We start from the raw sequence: 15,836 nt of genomic DNA on the forward strand, positions 1-15,836 counted from the left end.
TTAAGAGCCACGTGACCGTGTAGGTAATCCAAAATAATTGTCCCTCTTTACTTCATACTTATTTCGGAAATCGAGTTTTCTATAAATCTGTAATATAAACACATTCTGTGTTTTACTGATCAAAAACGTTAACAAACTGATACACTTTCAATCCAAAACAATTTTACACGTAATAGGGCACACTTGTACTAGTTCAGTGCATAATATGTAATTGCAGAATCGGAAATCCATTCCATTTTAGTATTTGTAGTAATCACTGTGTAAACCCACGCGCGCCAATAGATGCTGGACCCGGCAGTGGCCCTATGTTTCTTCTGTCCGTCACAAGTACTTCATTTCCGGATATAGTTAGACATGACAAAGACCTTTAATATGAAATGTCATATACTTGAGACGAGAGTACGTATTTGTCATGCGAGTACCGATCTCTAATAGAAGCGAGTCTAATAGACGGAGGTATGGCCTTCGTGATGTTCTTGAAATCAGCTTCACCCCTGCCAAATCATCTCACGTCCTTCTCACAAAAGTTCATAATTTACTCTGGTGCCTCCGACGTTACCTATTTAAAGGCCTTTGTTGTTGCTTGAAATTCCCATTGTAGAATATTACTTAGCCAGGTCAACCAAAGCGGACTACTTCCCCTTTTCTACTTACATATATAACAACATAGGACTTTTTGTGATATTCATGCATAATTTGGATCGTTAAAAAAACTTACAGACCGGAGACTCAGAAGAAAGGTTTCATTCCCAAATGCCATCACTGCACCAAAACGTACCGTGGGATGTTTATCGGAATAGATGCACGATTTAGACCCAGTTTTGGAGTACGGAGATGACAATCAAACAGATCGTAATATGCGGCGAGTAAAACTCGGAGAGCAACAACTCCACCCATTCCCTACAATAAATCCAACCTTAAATACCTTTACGCCACTTTCACCTACATGCAGCCTACACAACCGTTGCTTGACAACCAGCCAACACTGCCAGTGACAGACAGAATATCACATGTGTTTGGAATGTCCTTTTACTATAATCTCAGACATACAATTTTGCCTGAGTTCTATTGTACTCATCCTTCTTATGATAAACTTGTATTACTTTGCACATCACACGTTTCAGGTATTTTATATCGTTTAGCGAAGTTTTTGTTCCTTGCATTCAAACAACGTAACAATTACCTTAACAAAACTTGTACAACCCATTAAGTGTATGTTTATTGATGTATCTTGTACAGTGCTATGGCGCTCCAGATTTTCCACTTTCATGATATGACTCATGTAACTGTATAATGGGCCTGTGGCCCCTTTATTGAATAAACCAATTACTGACTCGAACGTAGTTATAAGCATCCTCCACTGATGTATCTGTTCATCCTTTGTCTATCCTACTTACTGTTTTCTCAGGCTCATCTACGTGCAGACAACACTTTCAGTCACGAGGTTACAAATGAGTATCCTTTTAACATTGTTGGTATGCCACACGTACTTGCATTTCAGTTGTCTCTCTAATCTGTAAGAATACATAAGTGTGTTTTCAAGAGTAAGGGTGTGCCTCATGCAGGAAACCTTCGTTTTCCTAGCTTGGATTGACCTAAGAGTGAGTGAGTGAGTTTAGTTGGTTTAGTTTTATGCCGCACTCAGAAACATTCCCGCTATATGGCAGTGGTCTGTAAATACTCGAGTCTGGACCAGACACTCCAGTGATCAACAGTATGAGAATCGATCTACGCAATTGGGATACGATGACATGTGTCAACCAAGTCAGCGACCCTGGCCACCCGATCTTGTTCGCATTGGTTACTGAAGAGCAATTCTAACCCGGATCTTTACGGGTAGGATGGACCTAAGAAAAAATACCGCAGATCCGTTTTGGAAGATCTTGACCAAAGAACACAGCAATGTGTGTTATGGTCTCTGCCTATTTGTGTTTTTTTGATGTAACTGTCCATAGGCACCAATTTGTCGGGATATAACTATGTTTCGTGGAACAAGAATATATGCCATCTACGGATATGGATTTATTGTGAAATTAATATTTGATTGTGAGAACACTGATACCAGAGAAAACATAATCTAAACCGGTTTTTTTTCTCCAATTTCCAATATCCCATGAGGGAGTGATGAAACACAAACCCAAATACATTGGTATTAAAGGAAACTCCTGACGAACCAAGAATAATTTTTGCTGTACTCAAACTGTGTTTTGCTGCTGATATTATGTTATAGAAAGTAAAAAATAGTCACTTTGTAAGGAATCACATGTATCACTGGACCTGAAGGCTCTTTTTTACAGTCTCTCATGGTATTCATAAATATGTATACTATACTGACATCGTTTCTATGGGCCAAGAGCTACTTCCAAATATATCAACAGTTGACGGTGAAATGACTTAGATAGTCACGGCAATGAATGTTTATATATACTAGTGAATATATTGTTGTACGTATGGAGGCATGTAACTATTTGAAGTGGCATCTGTGACCAAAGTTAAATAACACAAAAATACACACAAGAGTGTCCTGCCAATGTTCAGCTGTGTTTATTTTGGTCTCTGTCTATTTGTGTTTTCGTGATATACCTGTCCATAAGCACCACCTTTTCGGATATAACTATATATCATGGAGAAAAATATATCACCCATGGATATGGATTTGTGTTTAAAGTGAATATTTAATTGTGAGAACATTGATCCCAGAGATAACACAATCTAAACAGCATTGTTCCAATATCTACAAACCACGCGGGAGTAATGAAAGACAAACCCAAAGGCATTGGCATTAAAAATACAACTTCTGACGACCCCAAAATAGCATGAGCCATACTCAACCTACTTTGCTACTGATATGTTAAAGAAATAAACAATAGTCACTTTGTAAGGAATCACACACATTAATGAATCTGAAGGCTCTTTGTTACAGGGGGCGGTGGGGTAGCCTAATGGTTAAAGCGTTGGCTCGTCACGCCGAAGACCCGAGTTCGAATCCCCACATGGGTACAATGTGTGAAGCCCATTTCTGGTGTCCCCCGCCGTGATGTTGCTGGAATATTGCTAAAAGCGGCGTACAACCAAACTCAGTCAGTCAGTCAGTCTTTGTTACAGTATATCCAGGTATATAAATATGTGTATATCCATGCACTTTAATGTTCCTATGGGCCAATAGATACTCGCAAATATATCAGCAGCTGGCGGTGAAATGCCTTGGATATTCAGGACAGTGAATATTTATATATATACTGGTGAATAAGTGGATGCACGTATGGTGGCATGTAATGATTTTAAATGGCATCTGTGACCAAAGTTAAATAGCACAAAAGTGTCCTGCCAAGGTCCAAAATCATTCGTTATGGAAGGAATTGAGGGCAAGAATAAACAGATTTGCAACCACATTTTGAAATGTATATATAAAGCAAATATTTTACATATCAAAGATACAATGTCTAGGTACACGTCAGCACTTGTGCAGTATGCGAAATTATTTTCTTTTTAAGTTTTAAATCAAATCTTATTTTGTTTTAATATCACAATGTAGAAAATTCAGTTATTTGTGGACGACTTTTTAGACTATATTCATGTGTGACTACTATTTGCAATGCCATCGTAATGGTGACTTAGTATGGAGTATCCAACGCTATTTACACGACTATTTGCTGATGACATCGTAATGCTGGCTTGGTGTGGAGTATTTAACGCTATTTTCACTACTTTTGCTGTTGGAGAAAGTTGATGAACGTCTGTTCTGTTCTGTTCATGAAGTTTGCATTTAGATCCGCTTTGGTTGGTAATATATGAAAATAACCCTTAAACCAACCCCGGACTAAATTCGTATCTACATCTGATACCCGTCTTTTTCTGAAGCCTCGATGTTATCATATTTCCTTCTGAATTATACACGTGGTTCCGTGTGGTCAGGGACTAAGCAGCATCACAAACAGTGGGATCAGGTAGTAAGTCTTCACTCTCCGTATCAGAAGCATTCCTACTTCAAATCAAGTCAAGTGTGTTAACCTGCGTTGGTGTGATGGTGAGAGATAACTATGTTTGTGATTTAGAGTAGAAGTAAGTTTGATTCAAGGCATTAAAACACAAATGTATTGCTGTCTTAAAGTTTGAAAATTGACGACTGCCTAATTACTCAGAAACGCTACTCATTCATGTACATGATAGAAATAACACTCGACGTTTATGACTTATAAATAGGCTGCTTGAATGGCATTTGTGTGGATGTTTATAAAAGGTCATCTCCTCCACAGAGAAGGCAATGGCTTTGATGTGTTTTATAAATACGCTATTCTCCACAGAAGGCAATGATCGATGTGGGTGTTTATAATACCAAGAAATCAATGACATTGAGATGCAAGCAAAGTGAAATAGAGGCAGAACTCACATTTCACTATCGGGAATGTTGACGTCCATCTTTTCCACTGACATTATAATTTTTCCGAAAGTTGTGCAACTGATTCGCAACTGTGCTTTGTTCGTTCTGATTTTTCCCCCATTTGGAAAGAAGTACACCCTAAAGTTGTATAATCTGAACCTACATGAACATGTCTAAATCTGATTGTTCCAAAACGCAGATTTAGTGCTGTGGTACTTTTTATCTTCAATGTAGAGTATTGTTTTAAACTAATTGTGTAATATTATGTGAGCCCTAATGGTTCCATACCATCCCTCTCTTGATGTAACCAGAGAGTATGATACATATTATCCATACTGACTAGTGGGGTTTTCAGGTAACCACAATACCCAGAAGCCCGTGTTGGTTACAAAAACCGAGTAATGTGTTCGTTGGTAGGCCTCGTTGACTTAACTGATTGTAGTAAATGGTTCATCAAAGTCAGGATGGTCATACGGCAAGGTATTCTTTGCGCCAAATATATACTGGATTATTCTGTTCCTTTCAACACTAAGTGCCAATACATTCAGAGTAAATTTAAACGTACCAATGTTTTAATAGTAGAATATATGTGTTTTTTTATTTATGGCTGTATTTGTCTCCAATGGCTGAAGGGATGGTGTAAATCCAGCTAGGGTCCATGTAAGTAGCAAAAGGTACTGTAAGTTCCCATGGTCCCTAGTGTGGTGACCTAACTTCAGAGGTTGGTGATCTCTATCCCGTTTTTGTATATTGTATCGTTCGTAGAACGTGTTTAATTATACAGTTACATGCTAGTTGTAATTCTCTATATAATATATATTGTTCATGTCTATATAATTTAATTGCATTTATTAAGAATGTGTAATTTGTTAAAGTCACGATATGGCTGAAATATTGCAAATGTGACAATAAATCTCACTCACTCCTTTCAACACCTTGCTTTCAGATAACACTTGAAGAAAAAATATCATGAGATGACAGTGTAAACATGTTGTAAGAATTATGTATGGTAATGTACATGTATTTACACCCTTTTTGTCATTGCTATTGCTTCTGTGCTTATTTCAGCCATACATATTAACCTTTCCATGCCAAAGTGAACCACATAGCAAGCGTAAGATATAATAACGTCTAGTAAACCAGACTCATCGCCTATGAAATACAACAATATTAACAATACTAGTAAACTATATTAGTAACATCAAGAACCGGTTTGGGGTCATTTCATAATTCATGAGTGTTCTTGTACGAAGAACAATGATAAGCTAAAATTTGAGTATTATTGATTGGTCTAACGGACGTTCTTTACATTAACAATTCGAACTCATGGTAAAATATATATTGCTTCCCTCAACTGACACCGAACTCCTTTATAAATTGTTGCTGTTACAAGATATTTCCAGAACTGTATATTACCTACTTGGGTTGTTTTTATTCGCACAGGTCACGAAATACCTCCTGCATGACACATATTTCGTTGTAGATGCCCGTGGAAAGAATCATGGCAAGTGGAGTGTGTGCATACTTTGTTCTCTGCTATTTAAAGGTGCTTAGTCGTCAAGAAGAACCACATACATTTCTGAGAACACCATACGGATTGAAGATGTGTGTTGATTTTTGCTCTAATCTGATTGGATGTTCATCATTTATGTTCTCACACCAAGAAATTTCCTGTCGGGTAGAGTCTGGTCCAAAATCTCGCCATTGAGATGAAAGACAATAATTCATCAAGGAAGTAAAATGCTTATTAATTCCTCTTGCTGATATGTTTTACAAATTTATTTAAGAATATGTTGATACTGTGTGTTTGTTAATACCATATATTATGCAGGAATGTTTTGGCATGATATCATCTCGCTGATATTGATATAAATATGTTTAAGAATATGTTGGCGTGTGTGTGTTCATGCAAGTATGTCTGGCTTTCCATATGTGTATGCCATGCCTGTGTAGGCGGGATTGAAGCAGACTTTGCCGGGAACTGCATATCTGTCCCTGATTTGCTTGTAGGATACACAAGGTATTGGCGTCTTTACTGGAACATGTCAGAAATTTTCCCGGTTGTTGTTCAAGAGAACACAGAGCCAAGTGTGCATTGACCCAAAAGGTAATGGCAGCAATTATAATGAGAAAGCAAAGGGGATTAACATGCAGGAATAATCTTTGTGTATCATAGAACAAAGACTGAAAGAGGGAGTAAGTTTTATCAATATTCCAGCAATATTCCAGGGGCTTCAGGCGTTGTAGAATATGTCAGAGATCAATACTGATGTTGATGTTATCAACCCTTACCTAACGTCACAAGCCACTGTTAGTAACGAGAGTTTGATGTACACTGACGTCTCAAGTCTCTCTTGATGACACAATTTGTTCTGACTTAACGTCATAAAATACTCTTATTGTCACTGATTTGTCACAGTGATCAATGCAAGCACAAGACATGTAGGGGTTCTATCCCTGGAGTCTAAGGTACAATAAGGTCTAATTTGATGCATTCCATAATTCTTAATTCCAGATGGTTCCATAATTTCTCACTTTTATTGTCACCATTTTGTCAACATCAACAACATGACCAAGTGTCACGATATAACAGATACAACGTTAAATCAGTGTTAATACAGGTACAACGTTGTAACTCTAACATTACGGCAAAACAACGTATGGTATGGATTTACAACTTCTTTAATATTTACAACACGACGTTTCTGGGCTACTTCTTGCCCCTTCATCAGGTGAATGACAGAATATGATACAAACAAAATATATAGTATGTACCGGAAGCCAGTGAGATAGTAGTATTACAGATTGACATGTACAGAGATTAAGAGGACCGTACATTGCAAGGAGTCTTGCAGTGGATGAAGAGAGACGGTTGGTGTTTCTGTCGACAAGCTCACCAAAACAGATTAATGCCATGTGCTAATAGCCCTCAAGATACATGGAATGGAGTTTAATCAATGGGATATATGACTGTAGAGTCAGGGATGTGGACAGTCAGGTAGGTAGTGTAAGGCAGGCAGTGTCAGGATGTGGTCAGGGTCAGGGATTATTCAACACATCGATATGTTTGAAACACACGCTTGGTAGCAAAGAACATTTAACCCTTCACACCAAAAGCAACGTTATGTGAGAGCTCCGTATGTCACAAGTAGGTCCACCACGTCTCGGTGTCTATTCTCTCTTGCTTTCCCCACTGCTGTTTGTCTCTTTTTGTTCTTGACGTCGATGTCCACAGTACCCAGTGACAGGATATATTTCACTACCTCCAAATGTCCTCCATTACTGGCTATGTGAAGAATGTTTTCACCATCTCTATCTTTGAGTGACAGTTTAGCTCCATGTGTTACGCATAATTCAACCACTTCTTTATGGCCATTCTGTCCTGCTAACATCACAGCTGTTCTCCCGCAATGTACTTTGTCATTGATGTCCAGCATGTTCTGTGAGAGGACATACTTCACCACCTCTACATCTCCCCCCAGGCAGGCTGAGTGAAGGGTGTTGATGCCGAATCTATCAACGAGTGACAATTTAGCCCCTTTGCTTACAAGTAACTCCACCACTTCTCTGTGTCCCCTACCGGCTGCCCACATTACTGGTGTTCTAGCAATCCATTCTTGACAATTAATGTTCGCCCGTCCCTTTGACAATACGAATTTCACCCTTGACAGGTCTCCGGTCTTTGAGGCGGTATGAATGTCACACAGTGATGGAACTGTAACACAAAGTTAAATTCTATACAAACCTTGGGCGACAGTTTGGAAGGTACAAGATTAAATATTTGGAACATCATATTATATCTGAAACCGAGGGATTTCCTTTGTGACCCAAAAGGATGATTTTTTCGTTAGGATGGCGCGTCGTTTATGTGACAATTATGATGATAAAACCTAAATGAGATAATCCGACTTGACAGCTGAAGCCAACAAGCACATCAGCCACAAGCTGTTGTACTGGTGCCTAACAGGCAGTGGCAGCATTTGGATATATCAATGTATCCAATGGTCTCCACTATTTGTTAGTGAACTCATATTGTTTGAGCTGTACTGTTCTGTAATTGAGGTAAGTGCACAGTGACTTTATTTCAATGTGACGCAGGTCATGAACCATCGTGTGAATGTAATGGACCTTGACCGAAATGAAACCTAACCAAAAGTGGTGTTTATTTTATGCAATTTGGCAAAGAAGAACAAATAAAGTCATACAGACATAAATGAAAAATATACCTTTCTGATAAATATGTGCGCTATCATAGATTTTGAGCAAAGTATATTTTAGATTCCTGGGCAACTGATATATTTCACGTGTGGATGCATGGATGTATGGGTGGATGGATGGACGGATGGACGGGTGGATGAAGGGATTAACTGTCAAAACAAAACAAAACAAAGTATCGTGCTGTAGTTAACAATAGTATTATACAACTAACATAGACACTCAGATTAATACAATTTCATACAAAGGTATCACAATGCAAGTATAAAGAAGTGTCACAGCACTATTTCAATTGTAATCTAATATACTGAACCACAAATAATAAAAAAAAAGCACCGACAGCAGTTCCTTAAAGCACACACTTCGATTCACTCTTATTACCAAACAAAACGGAGGATTGAATTCAAACTTGACAATATGGTTAACACATTTCCGGGAATCACATGTAGAGTTCACACAAACAAAATCTCCAAAAATAGTACCACTAAGATACCCCAAAGTCAGTATTGTGTGTGACCTCCATGGGCATCGAGCGTTGAATCGTCTGTGCATAGAATGAATTAGCCGGTTGATGAAGGCCATAGGCACTGGGTCCATACTCCGTAAAATGCCCGATTGAGACCAACCGCAGTTGTCGGTCTTGCTTAGAGGTCATTCAGACTTCTTTGAATCTCGTCCCAAAGGTGTTCAATTGGACTCAAATCCGTGCAGGCTGTTATCGTGTTTGGATGCCATGTTGTCTTAGGGAGTCCAATGGTGCTCTGGCAGTGTGGGCACGAGCGTTGTCTTGCTGGAAGATGTGATTTCTGTAACGGCCAAAATGTGGTACAACATGGGGTCTTATGACTTAATCAATATAGCGAGCAGCTTTCACGTCATTTCCTCATCCTGGACTGAGATTATGAAACACCACGGTGCCAACTATCTGGTTCAGACCGATTGCAGCCCACACCATGATGCTCGGACCACCCCATGCGTCTCTTTCAACAATACATTGTCTGGAAAACAGTTCCCCACGCCTTTACCATAGTCTCACTCTGCCATCGACTGTCGAAACGCAATTCTCCATTAATGATAACACAAATTTCGATGCTGAGCTGCTCATGGCATTCGGTTTGGGCGATGAGGACACGGCTACGATATGGTCTGTGACAGCAGAAGTATCTTCTGTGCAAGCGTCGACGCACTGTATTGGCACTGTTGGGTCTGTTGTGAGTCCCAATGGTCTGGCGTGCTGTTACCGTCGCTCTTGGGAAGCAATCCTGCAGATGGTTGCACACAATCTGTCGGTCTTGACGTTGTGATGTCACTGAAGGTCGCCCACTGCGTGGACGGTCTTGGATGCTGTTAGTGACCTGAGACCACTCCTGCAGTCGGTAGTTTGTCCTTACCTGAACATTAAAATGAATGGCTACGATCCGTGAAGTCTGGCCAACTTGCAATCGTCCCAAGGCTTGGTTCCTCTGATCTCTCGCAAGTCCTGCCATGGCGATTGCCAAAAGCATAAAAAAGGTTTCAGGTGAGTTTGGGACTTGCTTTCATTGGTAGGGTTGTCACTATATGCACGTGCATTTTCATTTTCACGAATGTAATACGGAACGTTTTACCACGTCTGTCTTTTTAGGTGCCTTTCGTCAATATGCCTTTTTCGTCAGAAAACACACTGTTGGTAATAACTGTCAATTTGGGTTGAAGAACATGTTAACAAAACGATACAATCATTAAAAGTAGTTTTAGTAATTGGAGTACGAGTACAGGTACCCCCAATGGCGTTATTTCTGAATAACTCAGCTCCAAGAGACCCCATCATGATCCACGAGGAGAGATTTCGTTTCCGCGAATCTAGACCAATCAACCCTGTATTCCTACGGGTACACACCCTTTCTCAGCAACAAAGGTCGAGCTGACACGTCGGTGTATTGATTTCTTAATACCGGTGAAGCCATCCAGGAAGTTTGCATCCAACTGTCGAGTGACGACAGCAGAAATTGAACACTATCTATGAATTTCAGACTGCTCAAACTTTTGATCCATGTGTAGTGAAACTAATCTTTTTTTTCGACTAGGAATGAATTAATCCTGTGTACAGTTTCACTCTCACGGGGCTTGTCCTGTGCATGAAAACCTTATTCCCTCTGTGTCCGAAGACGTTGAGTGCTAAATTATGTTTCTTTTCTATCGTCTATACCCGTGTTGTGGAGACCGTCTTCCTCATCCGTGGGATAGCTGGAAAGTCTATGTGGATTACCTTTGGGTTGAAATAAGGCAACTTTCGCCGTTTCCCTCATACAATTATTGCCTTTATTTTCGGGGTTAACGATGGCCTGTTTCTTCCTGTAATGCTTCGGCCCCGGGACGTACGATCCACCTTTGAATGGCACGTAGTTTGCTATGTCCAAATATAATTATGGTATCGATACTACCCACCACCATGAAGCCCCATATTACCGATGCTAATATCGACGTGGATGTAATATCCCCATACCAGCTTCTGATTACATGGCAATGGTCTTGCCTAACGTTGATTATATATGAACATAATCTGTCACAAATCAATATATTTGCAAACAAGATTATGTTTACTGTGGCAAATCCTCAAAATCGAGCCTGTGAAGATCCGGGTGAGAATATTGATCTTCAGTAACCCATGCTTGTCGTAAGAGGCTACTAACGGGATCGGGTGGTCAGGTTTACTGACTTGGTGGACACATGTCATCGGTTCCCAATTGTGCAGATCGATGTTCATGCTGTTGATCATTGGATTGTCTGGTGCAAACTCGATTATTTACAGTCCGCAGCCACATAGCTGGAATATTGCTGAGTGCGGTGTAAAACTCACTCACTCAAAATCGACGTCTTCGTATGTGCAGTGCCACATCCAGAAAGTCGATTTTTTTCCTGTATGCAATGCCATAACAAGAAAGTCGACGTCTCTATGTTTGCAGTGTCACCTCCAGAAATCCAATTTATCCGTGTTTGCAGTGCCACTTCCCTCAGAGTCGAAGTCTTTGTGTTTGCAGTGGCAGCTGCAGAAAGTCAACCTCTCAAGATTAATTGTATGATAGCCACACAAAATCTATGCTGTTTTTGAAGCAGGACGTGGAGCCATCCCAAAGATGACAACCTTACCTTGTCAGCTTGTTGACGGGGTTAAAACTCTCTGTTAATGCAGACAAGGCGTCCGACTTCGGATCACATGGTCTCTGGTTCGAATCCTTGCACGGGACTCGGAAATGTTATGGCCGCTACATTGGCACCCATCTTAGGGCTGAGCACATTCATATTATATTTGAGTAAAATAGGTCTAAGTATCCTCTTATACGGTTCGGCATGTACCATCTGTTGACGAAAGAGTATGAAGCAGGGCATGGATTCATCCTATAAATGATATCCTTAACCTGTTAACTTGCTGACCTGGTCAACCTCTTTGGTCACATGGACTAAGGTCCGTGGTTCGAATCCAAGCACGGGACTCGGAAATGTTTTGGTCGCTACACTGAGTTAGAATATTATAAAAAAGATAGTATATTAGAAGCACAAACAGTTATATATAGTATAGGATGACTTGCCTAAGAGTTTACTAAATTGAGTGAAACCACGTTAATCGTAGCATCGTACAGTACTTTGCTTGATACACTTACCTTCCGTACAGATCTTGTTACATCCTCTATCCAAACATTGGGAAGTGTTACTGCAGACCTTAGATCCACAAGATTTAGTAGGAACCTTTAAAGTGAAATGAATGTGTATCCACTATCTATACAGGATAAATGTGGCTATAGCACTGTACATGCTAAAAAAGCACATCTACACACCTATATACAAATACACATATATACACACCCACATGCGACCCATTGCACACAAACACAAAAAGCATCACACACACAGACACACCAATACACTCGGTCAAAACAGAAACGCAACCCCTGTATTATAAAGATTGTATTCGTGAAATTGGGGATGATACAACGGATTTAATTTAGAAGAGAGAACAGTGAAATTTAGCACAGTGATAGTCTAGATATTCCAGTTTAAGGTAATCATCTTAGCAGTTCCCTTAACGCCACTGGTTAGTCACAATGGGGCGTCTTCCTTAGTACCCCGTGTGGGCACGACGAGCTGCAATCACTGCACGGCACCGCCGTGGAACAGAACGGATGAGACGTCGGATTCTTTCCTGAGGGGTTGCTCTCCACTCCTCCTGTAGTGCAACGGCTAGTTGTTCGAGCGTCTGCGACGGCAGTCTACGCTGACGTACACGTCTGTCTGGAAAATCCCCCATGGTCCCTAGTATGGTGTTCTACCTTCGGTTGTTGGCGACCTATAGCTTGTTTTTATATTGTATTGCCTTCGTAAATAAAGTAGTTTTAGATTCCCATGCTAGTTTTAGACTCCATCTGTGATACTATAGTTATTTTACAGTCCTTCGATTATTTAACAACTTATATTTATTGTGTATGCAAAACCTTTCTCGTCACAATATGGCTGAAATATTGCCGAGGTGACGTTAATTTTTTTTCTCACTCACTCAGTAATTTAAGAAATTCACCGTTGCACGTGCAGTGTTAGGTCTGGCGTTATAAAAAAGGTAGATGTAAAAGGAGAGAAGATATAGCCACAATTGTTTTTCCTACCCCCAAAATGGTGTATAAAATGCCACATATGGGCCTCCCGTCAGCCAATGGACTATTCAGCTGTTAGCAATTTAGACAAATCTGGCCATACAGTAAAATGAAACATATTCTAACACAAATCTATATTTACAGATGCATCCAAGGATGGTGGTGCAGTTGCTTGTACCACTATCATTGGATGCCAGGTACAAATAAGTTATATGAAATTAAGCCAACCATTGGTTACACTTACTTGGGCTGTCAGTCCAAATTTGGGGGAGGTTATTTTTCGGGAGATTATTTTAAGTGAGCGAGTAAGTGATTGAGTTTTGTTTTACGCCACTCTCAGCAATAATTCAGCTATATGGCGGCGGTCTGTAAATGATCGGGTTTGGACCAGGCAATCCAGTGATCAACAGCATGAGCATCGAACTGCGCAAAAATACTGTCACTGTGACTGTAAACTTTAACTCGCACACTCACACACTGATACACAACTACGTGCCACTGTCAGGGGGAACAATCATTTTACGCTACGTTAAACCCCGTAGTGGTACTGAAACTAATAATTTCAGCTCCCTATGACATCCCTCAAGTTGTAAAATAATTTTATATTCAAAATTTATCAAATGATTTTACTTGATTATGAAACCAATAATTAATGAGGGTTCCTATTGATAAAACTATTCTGTAAAGAAGATGCTTGATAATATATATCCCATATGAGAGAGAAATCTAGAGAGAGAGAAGATGAGTCAATAAGTGCAGAAGACAGGAGAGAGAGTCTGAGAAGATGATAAACTCCTTAGATATGATTTTAGATCCAACGATAGTGGCACTTGACACCTTCCAAATATCCTTGGAACCATCTGTGAACAACGAGTGTACATATTCTTGCTGATTTGTGTACACACAGAAAACAACAACACACTCACATAAAAAAATACGCACCTATTAACACCGACATACGACACTCTGAACTATACTATACTAAATCAACTATATGCACTGAACTATACTATACTAAATCAACTATACAAGTTTACACACTCACACTCATCACTCTGACACACATTTACACACAGCTACACACCACACATATACACACAGTTACACACCACACATTTACACACAGCTACAGTCCGTTTGAGTCAGGAACGGACCATGAATTGCAAATTTTATCATTGTACAAACTTGCCACATAAATATAAATAGTACACAGTGTACACATGTTTATCATTTACTAATACCCAACAACTTTCTTATATTTGAAAATTTTCCGGACTCCACCCAAAAGTTCTTTAAGAAACTATCCTTAAACTTTTGACACAGTTCACTATTTGTTACGAGGGAGGAGTGCAGAGAAAGGGACAGCCAGGTGTGCAAGAAAGGATTGAGACGGCACAGCACAGGCTAATGAATCAATAACTTGGTGGGCACTTGTGCACGTTCTTCTCTAACACCTGGCTGTCCCTTTCTCTGCACTCCTCCCTCGTAACAAATAGTGAACTGTGTCAAACTTTTAATGATAGTTCCCTAAAGAACTTTTTTGGTGGAGTCCAGAAAATTTTCAAATATAAGAAAGCTGTTGGGTATTAGTAAATGATAAACATGTGTACTATTTATATTTTGTGGCAATTTTGTACGATGATAAAATTTGCAATTCATCTGTCCGTTTCTGACTCAAACGGACTGTACACATGTATACTCACCCACACGACATATACACACATGTACAAAGTGACAGACATTTCTACATACACACATGACATTGTCATAACTTACTCTGGGACGTTTCACTGGACGTACACTGGATCCGTCCTTCTTCTCAATCTTCTTAACTTCGCCACTTGACTGATGACAGGATGCAAATATGAAGGACTCTTCAAAACATGTAGTTTGGCACGACATTTTCTCAACGTTTCTAAATACGACAGATCTGTTTTTCATCTTCTCTGTCAACTGAAGTCCACATTCCTCTGTGCTACATGTGGAGAGTACAGCTAGTACGTAGACACTTGTTGTCAAAGCCGCCTGCAGACCGTTACTTGAACACAGCAGCAACATCATGAAGTGTTCACTGTAGACCGCAGGTTGGAGGACTACTGTAGGCAGCTACACAAGTGGTAGGGGATTACCTCATTGCAGCATTAATGTTAATAAGAAGTTGTTTTGTCGGGGCCTCACGTGATAATTTCCACATTACGATGGCTACTGAGAAGAAATCAATATTTGTACATTAAATATTTGCTGGTCGCCTCACCATAATGCAAATAACATTAGTTCAGTTGAGTTCAGTTGGGTTTTACTTAACATCGGCATTATTTCAGCCATAGAGGGACAAGTGAGCTTAGTTTTACGCCGCACTCAGCAATATTCCAGCTATATGCGGCGGTCTGTAAATAATCGAGTCTGGACCAGACAATCCAGTGATCAACGACATGACCATTGATCGGGGCAATTGGGAACCGATGACATGTGTCAACCAGGTCAAGTTATGCACAGTAGGATGTTGTCGGAAGTATCTTTCCGCCTTCTATTTTTTTCTACCTTGTTTACAGTTTGTATGGTTTGCGTATGTGCGGTTTTACAGAGGACCCTAGGAATGGTTTCGTCTCAAATAG

General features: G+C 39.9%; 1 protein-coding gene across 1 annotated transcript; it reads right to left on the bottom strand.

Moving 5' to 3' along the window:
• Nucleotides 1-7,503: 7,503 nt before the first annotated feature.
• Nucleotides 7,504-15,279, bottom strand: LOC124264608 (serine/threonine-protein phosphatase 6 regulatory ankyrin repeat subunit B-like). The gene is made up of 3 exons (XM_046699353.1): nt 14,998-15,279; nt 10,476-10,561; nt 7,504-7,894 (listed from the first exon to the last, which is right to left on the bottom strand). Exons 1-3 carry the CDS (start codon nt 15,277-15,279, stop codon nt 7,504-7,506), a joined length of 759 nt encoding a protein of 252 aa, XP_046555309.1.
• Between the last annotated feature and the right edge of the window lie 557 nt (nt 15,280-15,836).

This window comes from Haliotis rubra, unplaced genomic scaffold, assembly GCF_003918875.1.
Source record: "Haliotis rubra isolate DU_JTF1 unplaced genomic scaffold, ASM391887v1 Scf932, whole genome shotgun sequence".
NCBI lineage: Eukaryota > Metazoa > Mollusca > Gastropoda > Lepetellida > Haliotidae > Haliotis > Haliotis rubra.